Genomic DNA, 14,794 nt, shown 5'->3' on the forward strand with positions numbered 1-14,794 from the left:
GCCACTGCACTCCAGCCTGGGTGACACAGTGAGACTCCGTCTCAAAAAAAAACATATATATATATTCATGCATTCCCAAGTGCAGCATTATATCCAGCTATAGGGTAGAAAAGGACATATATTCTTTTTTTTTTTTTTTTTTTTTTTCCTGAGAGGGAGTCTTGCTCTGTCTCCCAGGCTGGAGTGCAGTGGTGTGATTTCGGCTCACTGCAACCTCCACCTCCCGGGTTCAAGCGATTCTCCTGCCTCAGCCTACCGAGTAGCTGGGATTATAGGTGCCCGCCACCACACCCAGCTAACTTTTGTATTTTTAGTAGAGACAGGCTTTCAACTATGTTGGCCAGGCTGGTATCGAACTCCTGACCTCAGATGATCCACCCGCCTCGGCTTCCCAAAGCGTTGGGATTACAGGTGTGAGCCACCGTGCCTGGCCAGAAACATATTCTTAAATAATACAAATTCTAAATGAATTCTGACCTATAGATTGGAAAAACATTTCACAGATTACAATGCATATAAACTAATATAAAGTGAATGGAAGAATTGGAAAACAAACTATTCCTTTGTCACAGCTCGATGTGTTTAGTAAAAGAGCCAGTGAATACCAATGGTATCAAATATGAATAATGCCTATGTTATAGATATAGGTCCACAAAGACTACGTTTAGAGCATTTTCCACAAGTTGTTCAATGTAAAAGGGCAATGATGATGGTGATTTTTACTATATATTAATTGAAAATTTCAGAGAATATTCTGGTTTTTAAAAATATCTAAGTCACAAAGAGGATAATTTGGGATAATTTATATGGAAGCATTCTGAAAAATGTAAAACATGCAATACAAACTGAAGTGGAATACTCCAAGAAATCTTGGCCAGGCGCAGTGGCGCACATCTGTAATACCAGCACTTTGGAAGGCCGAGGTGGGCAGATCACGAGGTCAGGAGATCAAGACCATCCTGGCCAACATGGTGAAACCCCGTCTCTACTAAAAATACAAAAATTAGCTGAGCGTGGTGGCACGTGCCTGTAATCTCAGCTACTTGGGAGGCTGAGGCAGGATAATCACTTGAACCAGGGAGTCAGAGGTTGCAGTGAGTCAGGATCGTGCCACTGCACTCCAGCCTGGCAATAGAGCGAGATTCCTTCTCAAAAATAAATAAATAAATAAAAAAGGAAATCTTAGGCATATAGCATGATAAGTGAAAAAAACATAAAAATATCCTATTAAAGTAAAAAATGTATAGCATTTATACAGGAAGGCCTACTCAAAGATATACATAAGGGTTTAAACAGCCTCTGTTTTAAATAAGGTGTAATATATATAATAGATAACACAAAAATCACTTAGTAGAAAGTATACTTACAGAGCAATAAAGAAATTTATCCTGGTATGCTCACTTATAGTAAATTTAGCCCTCTTGAAATAAACAAAGGTCATAGCCAAAAGATACTATAAGGAAAAAAGTTAAAAATTAATATTAATGTTTTGCTTTCATAAATAAAACTGCTTTAAAAGTTAACTTTAAAATTTTCTGATGAATAAGCTAAAACAATAAAACGTTACTTATTATAGAATTGTGTACTTAACTTTTGGCTTTCTGTAATCCACCGTGTGAATAGTGAAAAGTATTTCTTGATTATTTATTATATCATTATAAACTAGAATGGACTCCTAAATTTTATTATTGCCAATAGTTTGAGCTAAAATCCCACTTTTATCTAATTTAAATTTCAAACCTATACAAAAACTGAAGTAACAGCAAAATGAACAGCCATGCACTTAGATGCACCAAATTTGCCATGTTTGCTATCTCTATTTGTGTGTATGTATGTGTATATATAATTTTTCTAAACCCTTTTAGTTGCAGACATCCATACTCACTTTTTAAAATAACTTTTTAAAATGATTTCCAAATGACTTCAGAAATTAGAATAACATGGCTCTATTTTCATGGGGAGAATGTGTTTTAAATATATTATTAGAAAGATACATCTCTAGCCTGATTATTAGCACATATGCCAGGTTCTGTCTGTTCAAATTAAAAACAATTATAATAATGTATCAGATTATCTCTCTTAAGACATTTATTCATCCTATTGTAACAGGATTTGCCACAAAGGTGATACCAAGTTTTCACAGTAACTTCCAGTAAAGTACCCTTGAGATAGTGTTAGGACAGTACTCCAGGTAGTTACTTTTCAAACATTGCACCCTTCTGCGCAACTTTACTGCACCTTAAAACCATAAAGTTTAAAACTTCCTGACGGGCGCAGTGGCTCACACCTGTAATCCCAGCACTTTGGGAGGTCGAGGCGGGTGGATCACAAGGTCAGGAGTTCGAGACCAGCCTGGCCAATATGGTGAAACCCCATCTCTACTAAAAATACAGAAAAATTAGCCGGGCGTGGTGGCACATGCCTGTAATCCCAGACATTCGGGAGGCTGAGGCAGGAGAATTGCTTGAACCTGGGAGGTGGAGGTTGCAGTGAGCTGAGATCGCACCTCTGCACTCCAGCCTGGATGACAGAGTGAGACTCCATCTCGAAAAGAAAAAAAAAAAGAAAAGAAAAAGAAAACCACATCATAACTCCACATGAATTGTATATTTGATATTACAGCATCACTGTTAATTTTTAAAAGTACTATGACATTGTAATTGTTTTAAAACAGCCCTTAACTTTTAGTGATATATTGTGAAATATTTATGGATAAAATGTTAGGATGTCTGGGATCAGCTTCAAAATAATCGTTTTTGGTGAGAGGCGTTAGAAGAGACAAGAACGGCCACAGTTATCTATTGTAGCTAGATGAGATGCATATGGAGGCTCTTTGTTCTATTCTATTTACTTCAAATTGTGTATGTTTTAAATTTTCCAAAATGAAATTTAAAAATTTTTATAAACCTTCTTCTAGTGTATCCCTGTCACCTCAAGCTTAAATAAAAATCTTCACCCCAGTACTTTGTATTTAATCACAAGCTAACCTTCCACTCATTCCCTTTACTGTTGGCTAGTAGTGATGTAAAGTCACGCTTAATTTTCAAATATGACTGCTTGGTACAAAATGGCATTTACAAAGCTGAAAATTCTTAGATAGCACGAGAAATTTTTTTCTAAAAGAAAAAAATTGAAAAATACAAAGCTGAAATTTTATTTTATTATTTTTTTGAGACAGAGTCTCGATCTGTCGCCCAGGCTGGAGTGCAGTGGCTTGGTCTCGTCTCACTGCAACCTCTGCCTCCTGGGATCAAACAATTCTCCTGTCTCAGCCTCCCGAGTAGCTGGGACTATGGGTGCATGCCACCACACCCGGCTAATTTTTGTATTTTTAGTAGGGACGGGGTTTCTCCATGTTGGCCAGGCTGGTCTTGAACTCCTGACCTCAGGTGATCTGCCTGCCTCAACATCCCAAAGCACTAGGATCACAGGTATGAGCGACAAAGCTGAAATTTTAACCATTCAACAAAATCTAAAGAACATAGAAACATCGCTGCTCCCAGTGTGTAAGTTAGACATTCTTTTATGAAACACTGATTCCTAAACATGTTAAACTAATTTTACCCTACAAATTACTGAGGTTTTCTCTGACTTACAAAATACTAAAATGCAGACTACCTTAGTAAAGTAAATCTCAGAATATTTTTTCTCCACAGCCTGATAAAAGGTAATAACTGATCAAAATGTATTAAGTCTATACTGATTTTCTGTTTGTGGTTTTTTGGTTTTTGTTCATTTTTGAGACAGGGTCTTGCTCTGTCACCCACGCTGGAGTGCAGTGGTGGTATCACAGCTCACTGCAGCCTTGACCTCCCTGGCTCAAGCAATCCTCCTACCTCAGCCTTCTAAGTAGCTGTGACTACTGGTATGAGTCACCATGTCCAGATTTTATATATATATATTTTTTTTTTTTTTTTTTTTTTTTTTTAGAGACCAGGTCTCCCTATGTTGCCAAGGCTGGTCTTGGAACTCCTGGGCTTAAGCGATCCTCTCTCCTTGGCCTTTCACAGTGTTGGGATTACAGGCATGAGCTGCCACACCTGTTTTGATTTGTTTTCAATCAAATACAAATTTAAGGTCATTTAAATGTAATCAATAATATTCTACAATTCCTCAAGTATAGACTGAATCTATGCTATATGCTAATTCCAGAAATTAATGTGTAAAGCTTCTGCTTTGAAGGAGCAGTGCAGGCTAGCTCTTATTTTTTTAATTTTTAAATTTAATTAATTTATTTAGAGACAGAGTCTTGCTCTATTGTCCAGGCTGGAATGCAGTGGCACAATTGATCATAGCTCACTGTATCCTCCAACTTCTGGGTTCAAGTGATCCTCCCACCTCAGCTGGGTGGCTGGAATTACAGGTGCATGCCACCATACCTGGCTAATTTTTAAATTTTTTAGAGATGGGGGTCTCACTACGTTGCCCAGGCTGGTCTCCAACTCCTGGCTTCAAGTGATCCACCCACCTCAGCCTCCCAAAGTTTTGGGATTACAGGTGTGTGAGCCACTGCACCTGGCCACTAGCTCTTTTCTTAATCATAACTAATAAGATAGAAAATTCTTATAAGGTCTCATTAAAGCTCTAATGGTTCAGTTACATTATAATGCTGGTTAATTGTTATACTGTTACCAAATTTACCTTGTCTGCAATTTTACAGCAGCAGTCCATCCACAAGAAATCTTGAATTAAATCGTCATCTACAACAAAAGATAGCTATAACTTGTTTTTAAAAACAGAATGTTTCCTTTTGAAGAATTAATTTCTATGTCAAGAGATTATACATGGTGCTTAGAAATAAAACAAAAATGAATGAACCAGTGTTGCCTAAGGTGGAGTTTTCAGTTCTTTGGTGTATTTACCATTGCAAGGACTGTACAAAAAACTGCTGCTTTATCCTTAATCATGCCATCTGATTTGCCTTAATATATGGCTCAGATTGGAGAACGGTAGAAGTGTTTGGTTTACTGAATATCCAACAGTATTTTTAGTTTTGCATTCTTCTCTCCTATTTATCTCTATTCCACTTTCTATTACTCAAATACATATGAAAATGTCTATATAAAAAGGATTCATAATTCATTAGTTATTTATAATTAACATTTTGAAAAAACTATCAGGATAAAAAGATCAACAAACAAACACATTGTTAAAAATAATAACATCTAGAAAGTAGGTAGAATATTTCAATTCTAAAGGGCTAAAATATATAATCTCAAAATACATTAATAGTTGTCAGAATGTAATCTAGAAAAATCCGCTTTTTTTCCATTCCCCCTTTCTCTTTTTTTTTTTTTTTTTTAAAGAGACAGGGTCTCACTATGTTGCCCAGGTGGGCCTTGAACTCCTGGGCTCAAGTGATCCTCTGGCTTCAGACTCCTGAGTAGCTGGAACTACAGGTGCATGCCACCACGCCAGGCTCCTCTTCTTCATTTTAAGTAAAAAGGCATAACTTCTTTATATTCATTTGTGTACAGTAAAATATCATCAATGTAGTCACACGGAAAGTTCCAAGAATAACTACTGATTTCCTGAGAATAATAATTTCTGCCTTGCTAATTTTTTTTTCCTTTTTTAAACAGGGTCTCACTTTCTCACCCAGGCTGGAGTATAGTGGCGTGATCTTGGCTCAACTGTAGCCTCAACCTCCTGGGTTTGAGATCCTCCCACCTCAGCCCCCCAAATAGCTGGGACTACAGGTATGCACCACCATGCCCAGATAATTTTTTTTTTATTTTTTATTTTAGAGAGGGGGTTTCACCACATTGCCCCAGGCTGGTCTTGAACTCTTGAGCTCAAGCGATCCACTTGCCTTGGCCTCCCAAAGTGCTAGGATTACAGGCATGAGTCACCATATCCAGACTTTTTTTTTTTTTTTTTTTGAGACAGAGTCTTGCTGTCACCCAGGCTGGAGTGCAGTGGCATGATCTCGGCTCAACTGTAGCCTCCACCTCCCAGGTTCAAGTGATTCTCCTGCCTCCGCCTCCCAAGTAGCTGGGATTACAGGCATGTGCCACCATGCCCGATGGGGTTTCACCATGTTGGCCAGGCTGGTCTCGAACTCCTGGCCAGGCTGGTCTCGAACTCCTGGCTTCAAGTGATCCGCCCCCTTCAGCCTCCTAAAGTGCTGGGATCACAGGCATGAGCCACTGTGCATGGCCCATTAATTCTATTTATATTTCTTTCTTTTTTTTTTGAGACAGAGTTTCACTCTTATTGCCCAGGCTGGAGTGCAATGGTGTGATCTCGGCTCACTGCAACCTCCGCCTCCCGGGTTCAAGCGATTCTCCTGCCTCAGCCTCCCAAGTAGCTGGGATTACAGGTATGTGCCACCACACCCGGCTAATTTTATATTTTTAGTTGAGACAGGGTTTCTCCATGTTGGTCAGGCTGGTCTTGAACTCCTGACCTCAGCTGATCTGCCTGCCTCGGCCTCAAAGTGCTGGGATTACAGGTGTGAGCCACCGCGCCCAGTCTCTATTTATATTTCTTAAGTTACCTAAAATGGTACAGCCAGGTATTTTCCCTTGTTTCTGACGATGAGTTTTGGGTACTAAAAAAGTTTGCAGGTAATAATTTTGTTCTGCTCTTAATGAAAAGAAGGGGAACTTTTATTAACATTCTAAATCTGATGGGGAAGCATCTTTATATCTTTTTCTACTTACATTCCTTACATTTTTTTCCTTTTTCATCTTTTCATTTTGCTTTTCTTTAAATCGTAACTAGCTTGTTTTAATGAGCCTGACCTTCCTCTAGAAACAAGGAAGCTACAATCTACCAGACTGTAGCATCTACTTGACTTGATTCATTACTCCAAATATTTTTCAGAACTCATCTATCCTACCCCTTTTTCTAATCTGTTTACCTTATTACCCTACCTCAAAAAAAAAAAAAAAAATTCCCTCTCTTTCCTTGTTAGGAGTACAGTACTATAAAGAAGTTTCTTTTTGCCAATGTTAAGAAATGTATCAGCAAAGTAGCACTGTCTCATAACCTAAACAAATTCAAACTCAGTTTCATTATATGGACATGATAAAGCATAGTTAATTTTTAACAATGTTCCCAAACTGTTATCCTGAAACTTCTCTAGTGTGACCAAGCTTCCTAGTTTTCTTGGGTTTAGCAGAGAAAGTCCTGGGAAACCCCTTAGGCCCAGTCAAACTGGGTCAGTTAGCTCACCTGAGTCTTTATGTAGTATTTTACTTTAGGTCAAATAAAACTCATGCCATGGGCTACGAAGTTGAATTGCCCAGAATTTACATTTGACATCTGGATTTAAGTAGTCTAGAAGCTAGATGAGTATGAATTTTTAATCCATAAGGAAACAAAACAAACAAAAACCCAACATTGAAAAAAAAAGACTAAGTAAAACAAAAAATTTGGTTGGAGATGGGAAATTTAATACAAAAATAATGATATCCTCTTTGATCAGAATAAAAACAATTAGATGTTTATATTCTAGGTTTTTAGTACTTTATAATTACCACTAATTACAATATTTTAAACCTACCAAATAATTTAAAGAAAGCAGTCATATCCTGACGCTGTATAACCAGACAAGGTCCTTTGGGGCGTTTAGATTTGTTGTTATTATGTGTATTTTTTTCAAATGCTTGCCAATTATCTTTAAAAATAGGACGCTTCAGAGTAATGGGCTTTTTAGGCTGATGTGATCTATTTGACCCTGATTTTACATAAACAGTGACAGTAGGTGGTGTCTCACAACACATCTGATTGTGCCTCATTTTGGTTTCCCAATATTCCTGTAAAAATAAAACATACAATTATTCATCACATGCATTCATTTCATATATAAACAACTAACTGGACGATACTACCATATGCAGTCATATAAAATGTTACTAAACTTGCCATTAAAATGTTATTTGTGACAGTGACTCCTATTAAAAATTGCTTTTGAAATTCAGCGCTAGGAAAAGCTATGCTTCTTTTGGGTAACAAATAGACATCCTCTTCCCAAATAATAAGATACTGTATGCCATTTTGCTTTGGTTGCAGAACTCAACCAAATTTGAAAGTTAATTATAGAAATGATGCTGACTTCATAATTTATTTGTAGTCTTCTTTTTTCCTGCTAATTTTCTAATTTTTTCTATTCTGCTTGAATTGACATAATTTTATTATATTGTTGTTATATGCCACCTCAAATTTTTTATAAACAAGGACAACTATTTCCAGAACTTATTATCAAGTATTATATTACAAAGCACCCCCCCACAAAACCCAGTATCTCTTTATTGGTAAATTCCTTGATATATTATAAAATTCACTCATTCAATAAGCATTTATTGGTATTTATTGAAAAGTTGAAAGCAATTCTAGCAAAAAATGTAGATGTGCTTTGAAGGCTTTTCATAAATTGGTCTAATTTTTATTTTACTTTTCTGTTTTCCTTTTGTTTCGTGTGTGTGTGTGTGTGTGTGTGTGTGTGTGTGTGTGTGTTTCAGACAGGGTCTTGCTCTGTCACCCAGACTGGAGTACGTTGGCATGATTACGGCTCACTGCAGCCTCGACCTCCTGGACTCAAGTGATCCTCCCTCCTTAGCTTCCCTTGTAGTTGGGACCACAGGTGTATGCCACCACATCTGGCTAATTTTTTAAATTTTTGTAGAGATGAGGTCTCACTATGTTGCCCAGGCTGCTCTCAAATTGCTGAGCTCAAGCCATCCTCTCGCCTCAGCCTCCCAAAGTGTGGGAATTACGGGCTTGAGCCACCGTGCCTGGCCTGTTCTAATTTTTAAAGTTGTAAGTGTATGACAAAGCTATTTGAGTGACTGATTACAAGTGTATATGAATGTATGTTGTTATAATCTAATAAAATCTGAGACAAAGTTAATCTATCAATATTTAACAATATACATAATCATCACCTTCTTTGGTGGTGATTAGTTCACATAATTACTACACTTAGTATTATTTTTGTGGTCAAATATTTCTAGGGTAATGGGAAATGGAGGTATAAATAGGCAACACAGGAAACTACTCTAGGACCCTACTGAGAACCTCTGAAGCAACCTCACAGTGACTCAGGCAGCCATACCTTCCTTGGTGTTCAAGAAGTGAGGTACAGATTCCCCTTCCTGACCCTCAGAAATTTCCCTTCTGAAGGAAGGACTGGAAAATAAGATTGGATTTAGTGAGGTTAGAGCAGCACTGTCCAATATAATATAAGCCACATATGTAATTTTGTATTTTTACAGCCACCTTACAAAACAGATAAAATTACTTTTAATAATAAAGTTTATGTAACCCAATGTCCAAAATACCATTTTAACATGTAATCAATATAAAAATCAGTGAGATAGTTCACATTCTAAGTCTTTGAAATCTGCTGCGTATTTTCCTCTTACAGCATATCTCAATTCTTTCTTTTTTTTGTTACTTTAGATGAATATGCTTACATACAAATCTGTTCTGATACTAATTTTTCAACAGTAAAAGTGAAATGCAGTCCTATTTTTAAAAATGAAGTAATTTGTAACAGAAAAATATGCTCCTTCAGTTTTTAAAGTAAAAATTAAATTATTCAGTTTCAAGTGTTTAATAGCCACAAGTGGCCAGTGGCTACCATATTAGGTAGTACAGGGCTACATTTTGAAGAACTAGGCAGAGGAATATACTTATCTAATTGCTCCTCTCATCCCATCTTTCTTCCTAGATCCTAAAGTCCTGCCAAATTGAAGGCAATTATGTACTTGGGGTGTGGGTTATAAACTCCACAGAAAGAGGAATAGCTGATAAATTGAGCCTTGAGACTTGAGTAAGAACTTTCTGCTCTTGCCTGCCCACCTCATCTGGGAGACAGCTGGAGGCCTCATCTGCATATTTTTTTCAAAGTAAGAGCAGCCTTAAATCTAGATAGACGAGCCAGGCATGGTGGCTCACGCCTGTAATCCCAGCACTTTGGGAGGCTGAGGTGGGCGGATCACCTGAGGTCAGGAGTTCGAGACCAGCCTGATCGACATGGTGAAACCCTGTCTCTACTAAAAATACAAAAATTAGCCAGGCATGGTGTAGGTGCCTGTAGTCCCAGCTACTGGCGAGGCTGAGACAGGAGAATTGCTTGAACCCAGGAGGCAGAGGTTGCAGTGAGCTGAGATCATGCCACTGCACTCTAGCCTGGGCAACAGAGCAAGACTCCGTCTCAAAAAAAAAAAAAAAAAAAAGAATCTAGATAGAAGAAACTAAAGAGTAGTTAGGCTTCTCAAATTCTACTATGGAGTTATCAGTGGTATAGTACCATGGCTAAAAATTCTGCTTCAAATTTGAGTGTTGGGGCTAGACTTGGGTGGAATGTACCAGAACACAAAATAACTGTGGCACATATTCCACAAGATAAGTTTTACTCAATGCTAAGTAACCTAAAATAGTGCTTTTACATTAAAACAACCATGGATATATAATAAAATATAATGCAAATTTTCTATCAATCAAAAAGGTAAAATATGTCCACAGTAGGCGTCTTTACACTATTCCTCTAAACCCTTATGTATGTGTTGGGATATTTCACATACAATTTCAGAAAACTGAATGAGAAGAAAATGTCTGAAATTCCCCAAGTGGACCTTCATTGTCTTCAATAAGCAAACACTGGCAGGAAAGGTACGTACAACAAGCTGAAGGAGAAGACGCTGTCAATGCTAGTCTTGGTCAATTTCTACCTAAGGGTATCTTTTAATTTTGCTCTTCATTTAGATATACCAAGAGAATGAGAGTTCTGATAGAGCAAGCAAGAGGAAAAGAACGAAAACCAAATTAAAAATATGAGCCATTTTAGGAAGGGCAAGAGATGGGGAAAGAAGGAGAAGTAGGAGAAACTACGCTCATCAGGTAAAATCCTTTAATGATTTTTTTTTTTTTTTTTTTGAGACGGAGTTTCGCTCTTGTCGCCCAGGCTGGAGTGCAATGGCTCGATCTCGGCTCACTGCAACCTCCGCCTCCTGGGTTCAAGTGATTCTCCAGCCTCAGCCTCCTGAGTAGTTGGGATTACAGGCGCCTGCCACCATGCCCCGCTAATTTTCGTATTTTTAGTAGAGATGAGGTTTTGCCATGTTGGCCAGGCTGGTCTCCAACTCCTGACCTGAGGTGATCGGCCCGCCTCGGCCTCCCAAAGCGCTGGGATTACAGGCGTGAGCCACCATGCTCGGCCTCCTTCAATGAATTTTTATATGGACTCCATGAACATTAAAAAAATTATACCAGAATTCATACTTGAATAGGATGTCCGGGATTTTCTTTCTTTCTTTCTTTTGGTAAGTAAATCACAAAAATTCTAGAGGCATCTGAAATAACCTCTTCTCTGGGGGGTAATATAAAGGGTGGTGGTTCCCAGCCATAATATGAAACAAGCAGAAGTTGTTCGGGGATTCATTTGCCTATATGAAAAACCTAATAGCAATATCCATTGGCAACTCAGTCAGGACAGGCAAGTAAGCCTTAACTTCCTTATGAGTGCAGTCACACACAGAGAATATGTGCCAGACACTGATGAATGTGTTACATGCATTATCTCATTTAATTCTCAAAACATCTCTATGTGGTAGGTATTATTTTATCCTTATTTTCTAGATAAGAAATTTGAGGCTTAAAGAAGTTAATTTCCCAAAGGCTTATAGTTAGTAAGTGATAAAGCTAGAATTTGAATGCAGAACTGAAATCAAAGTCCCATATTCTTTAACCAGTAAATCACTGTGTTAAATATTAAATAAAATCACGTGTAAAACACTTGACACATAGTAAGCACTCCAGTATTACTTATCGTCACCTTGCCAAGAAAACAAAACCAGCTAACCCCAGCTATAAGGCGATCTCGGCTCACTGCCACCTCTGCCTCCCGGGTTCAAGCGATTCTCCCCCCTCAGCCTCCCGAGTAGCTGGGATTACAGGTGCGCACCACCATGCCCGGTTAATTTTTTTTTTTCATTATTTTTTTGTAGAGACCGGGTTTTCGCCGTGGGCTGCTCTCGAATCCTGACCTCAAGGATTCGCCCAACTCGGCATAAGGCTTTTTAAAAGGTTGAGGCTAGGGGGCCTCCAGTCCTACTGGATGTCATGTAACAGAATCTTCGTGAATTCTGAGAAATGGGCTACGGGCCTGGTACTGAGACACAGCAGCTCAGATCTCTAAATTCTGGGGCAGACGATCTTGGGGACAAAAAGAGGTGTTTAATGGGACATAAGGAGGTAGGATTTATTAAAAAGACCCCCCAAATCTCCATTCCCCCCACAATAAAGGCGGCGGGCACACGTGGAGACGGGAGCGCCTGCCCAGGGCCCTCCCTCCGAGCCGACGGCCGAGCTTCGGGAGCAGCCTCCGGTCTCCGCCCTGCCCGTCCTCCCCCTAGAACCTTCACCCGCTACGCCGGGCGGAGGGCGGCCACTGCCTCCCTCGCCAGGCCCCTCAGCCCAGAGCCCGCTGCGGGGAGCGCGTGTGTCGTCGCCGCGAAGGCAGCTGAGGGCGCCCACGGGAGGCGGCGTGAGGACGAGGCTGGAGCACCGCCTTCTCATCTAATGCGGGCGGTGGGGTCACCGGCGAGCGAACCCAGGGACCAGGCACACTCGAAACTGGAGATTCGCCTGCGAGGCCCTTCCTGCGGGCGAGCACAGGTACCTGCGGAAGCCCGGGGCTGCGCGGGAGAGGTCCGGGCAGCAGCGCTCAAGCCTCCGCCGCAGCGCTCCTGGCCTCAGACGGTTGCTCGCCGGTCGCTCGCCAGCAGCTGTACCCGCTCGAAGGTCTCCCGCCAACCCGGAGCGAGGGAGCGCGAGGCCGGCAGGGGCCAATCAGCGCGCAGAGCCGGCCGAGGGGGCGGGGCCTGCCTGCGAGTGCGCGCCGGCGAACCCCGCCCCTCCCTGCCCCCCGCCCGCCCGAGCCTCGGCTGCGTGCCTCACTCTTCCGTTATCCCGCCAGCCCGCGCAAAACTGACACAACCCTCTTCACTCGACCTACCTCTCTTGGACACGTCTCGCAGTCAGGCTTGCGTTGGGGCCGCTTACTTCTCTTCTAGTAGACAACCAGGCCCCGCGGGGCTGGGGCTGCGGCCTCACCTCCCCGCCCGGCACACTCGGGCACAGCGTGGTTACCCTGGTTACTCAAAAGGGAGAGGCCGCTTGAACTGAGAAAAGCACAACGTGTGAATACGGTGGCTTCTTGTGAGAAGGGGCCATGCTATTGTAACTGTGAATCTGCAGCAGGAATCTTTTTGGCTTTGTCCTAGCCTTTGACTATGTGGGTGCTTAATACATGCATGTTGAATGAACAAATAAAAAGAATTCTTCACAGCTTTTTGATCCCCCGATCCTTTCCTTATGTCCCTCCTAAGGTATAACCGGCTTTTTCTTTCTTTTTGAGACGGGGTCTCGCTCTGTCGCCTAGGCTGGAGCAGTGGCACGATCTCGGCTCACTGCAACCTCTGCCTCCCGGGTTCAAGCGATTCTCCTGCCTCAGCCTCCTGAGTAGCTGGGACCACAGGTGCCGCCACGCCCGCCTAATTTTTAAACATGCCTTGTAGAACAGAGTCCTATGTGGCCCAGGCTGGCCTTGAACTCCTGGACTCAGGCGATCCTCCCACTGGGATTACAATCCTAAACCACCACACCCAGCGTAACCTTTTTTTTTTTTTTTTTTTTTGGTCTCCATATCACGGCTTTTTTCATGTTGCTAGTCTTTCTAAACGTTTTCAATGACTGCATAATATTCCAGAGTGGATGGAGCATTTAAGTCATTTCAATATTTGGATTGCTTCCAGATTTTTTGGCTAATACAACGATTACTCTTAAAAGGCAACCTGGCTCTGCCTACTTGTGGTACTTCCAGCAAATAGCTCCTCAATCAGCAGTTCTGAAGAACGAGTTAACTCCTTCCTTCTTGTGCTTCCCACATACAGCACAATAATGGCAAATTCACCTACAAGTATGAGGAGGGGGCCAACTGAGAACTTATTTTTCCTTACACATGCCCTTGATTCTTTCTCCCTGGCCTATAAATGGGAGAATGGGCCAAGCAGCATCAACTGGTTGTGAAAATCTTGAGGAAAATGGCTGCTTCAAGCTTCATTCCTCTGGCTTTTCCCTAAGGATCCTTCCTGACTTCTCCCTGCTCTTCCCCTTGTTTTTGCAAGGTACCGGTACTGTGATGATTAATTTCCAGCCTCGAGTATAAAATATTTACTGAACAATGAATTTCCACTACATGAAAAACACAAAGAGGCATGGCAAGTACCACAATGATGAAGATAACATGGCCTTACCTTTCTAGAGCTTCCAAGCTAGACAGATATGGACACAACTAAAATACAAGGCACAGTGAGTTGTGCCATGAGGGAAATGCATGTGACTGTATAATGCACAAAGTAGTTATGACAAGGTTCTTTAGGATCCCAAAATCTTCACAAAGGAAACATGTAAAATTTGCATATAAAAGCCAGCAAATACACATAAATGTTCATTAGGCTATCAGGGAAGCAGCTTATTGCTTAAGTTTTGATTTCAAGTAAAGGGTTACTACCAACTAAGCCTTCTTGAGTGTTCTCATTCCTGAGTTTGTTTTGTTTTTTAAACTATGTTGGTGTGTGGAGAAAAGTGAATATACTTTAGAATCATATACACTTGGTTTGAATTCAGGTACTACCATTCTACTAGCTGAATGAACGTGGTCAAATCATTTAACCCCGGCACCTCTCATTAAATGTAAAAGTAGGGTGATACCACCAACTCTGTAAAAGCGTCTGTGGCAAATTTGATAGTGAGCAAACTAGCAGTGCACTGGTCCACAGTA

At 40.7% G+C, this 14,794-nt stretch overlaps 1 protein-coding gene across 2 annotated transcripts in view; it reads right to left on the reverse strand.

Moving 5' to 3' along the window:
• The window catches only part of SPDYA (speedy/RINGO cell cycle regulator family member A), a 41,024-nt gene extending 28,162 nt beyond the window's left edge, over positions 1–12,862 (reverse strand). Inside the window, exons 1-5 of one of the 2 annotated variants that reach the window (XM_009237421.3) lie at positions 12,632–12,809; positions 9,062–9,135; positions 7,511–7,763; positions 4,642–4,700; positions 1,368–1,453 (exon numbers count right to left, since the gene is read on the reverse strand). In XM_009237421.3, coding sequence (XP_009235696.2) covers positions 1,368–1,453; positions 4,642–4,700; positions 7,511–7,745 — 380 coding nt within the window. In that variant the 5' untranslated portion in view covers positions 7,746–7,763; positions 9,062–9,135; positions 12,632–12,809. Of the gene's footprint in view, positions 1–1,367; positions 1,454–4,641; positions 4,701–7,510; positions 7,764–9,061; positions 9,136–12,631 lie in introns of both variants that reach the window. The other variant, XM_054547685.2, reaches the window with a different exon arrangement.
• Between the last annotated feature and the right edge of the window lie 1,932 nt (positions 12,863–14,794).

Source organism: Pongo abelii, chromosome 12 (genome assembly GCF_028885655.2).
Source record: "Pongo abelii isolate AG06213 chromosome 12, NHGRI_mPonAbe1-v2.0_pri, whole genome shotgun sequence".
Taxonomy (NCBI): Eukaryota; Metazoa; Chordata; class Mammalia; order Primates; family Hominidae; genus Pongo; species Pongo abelii.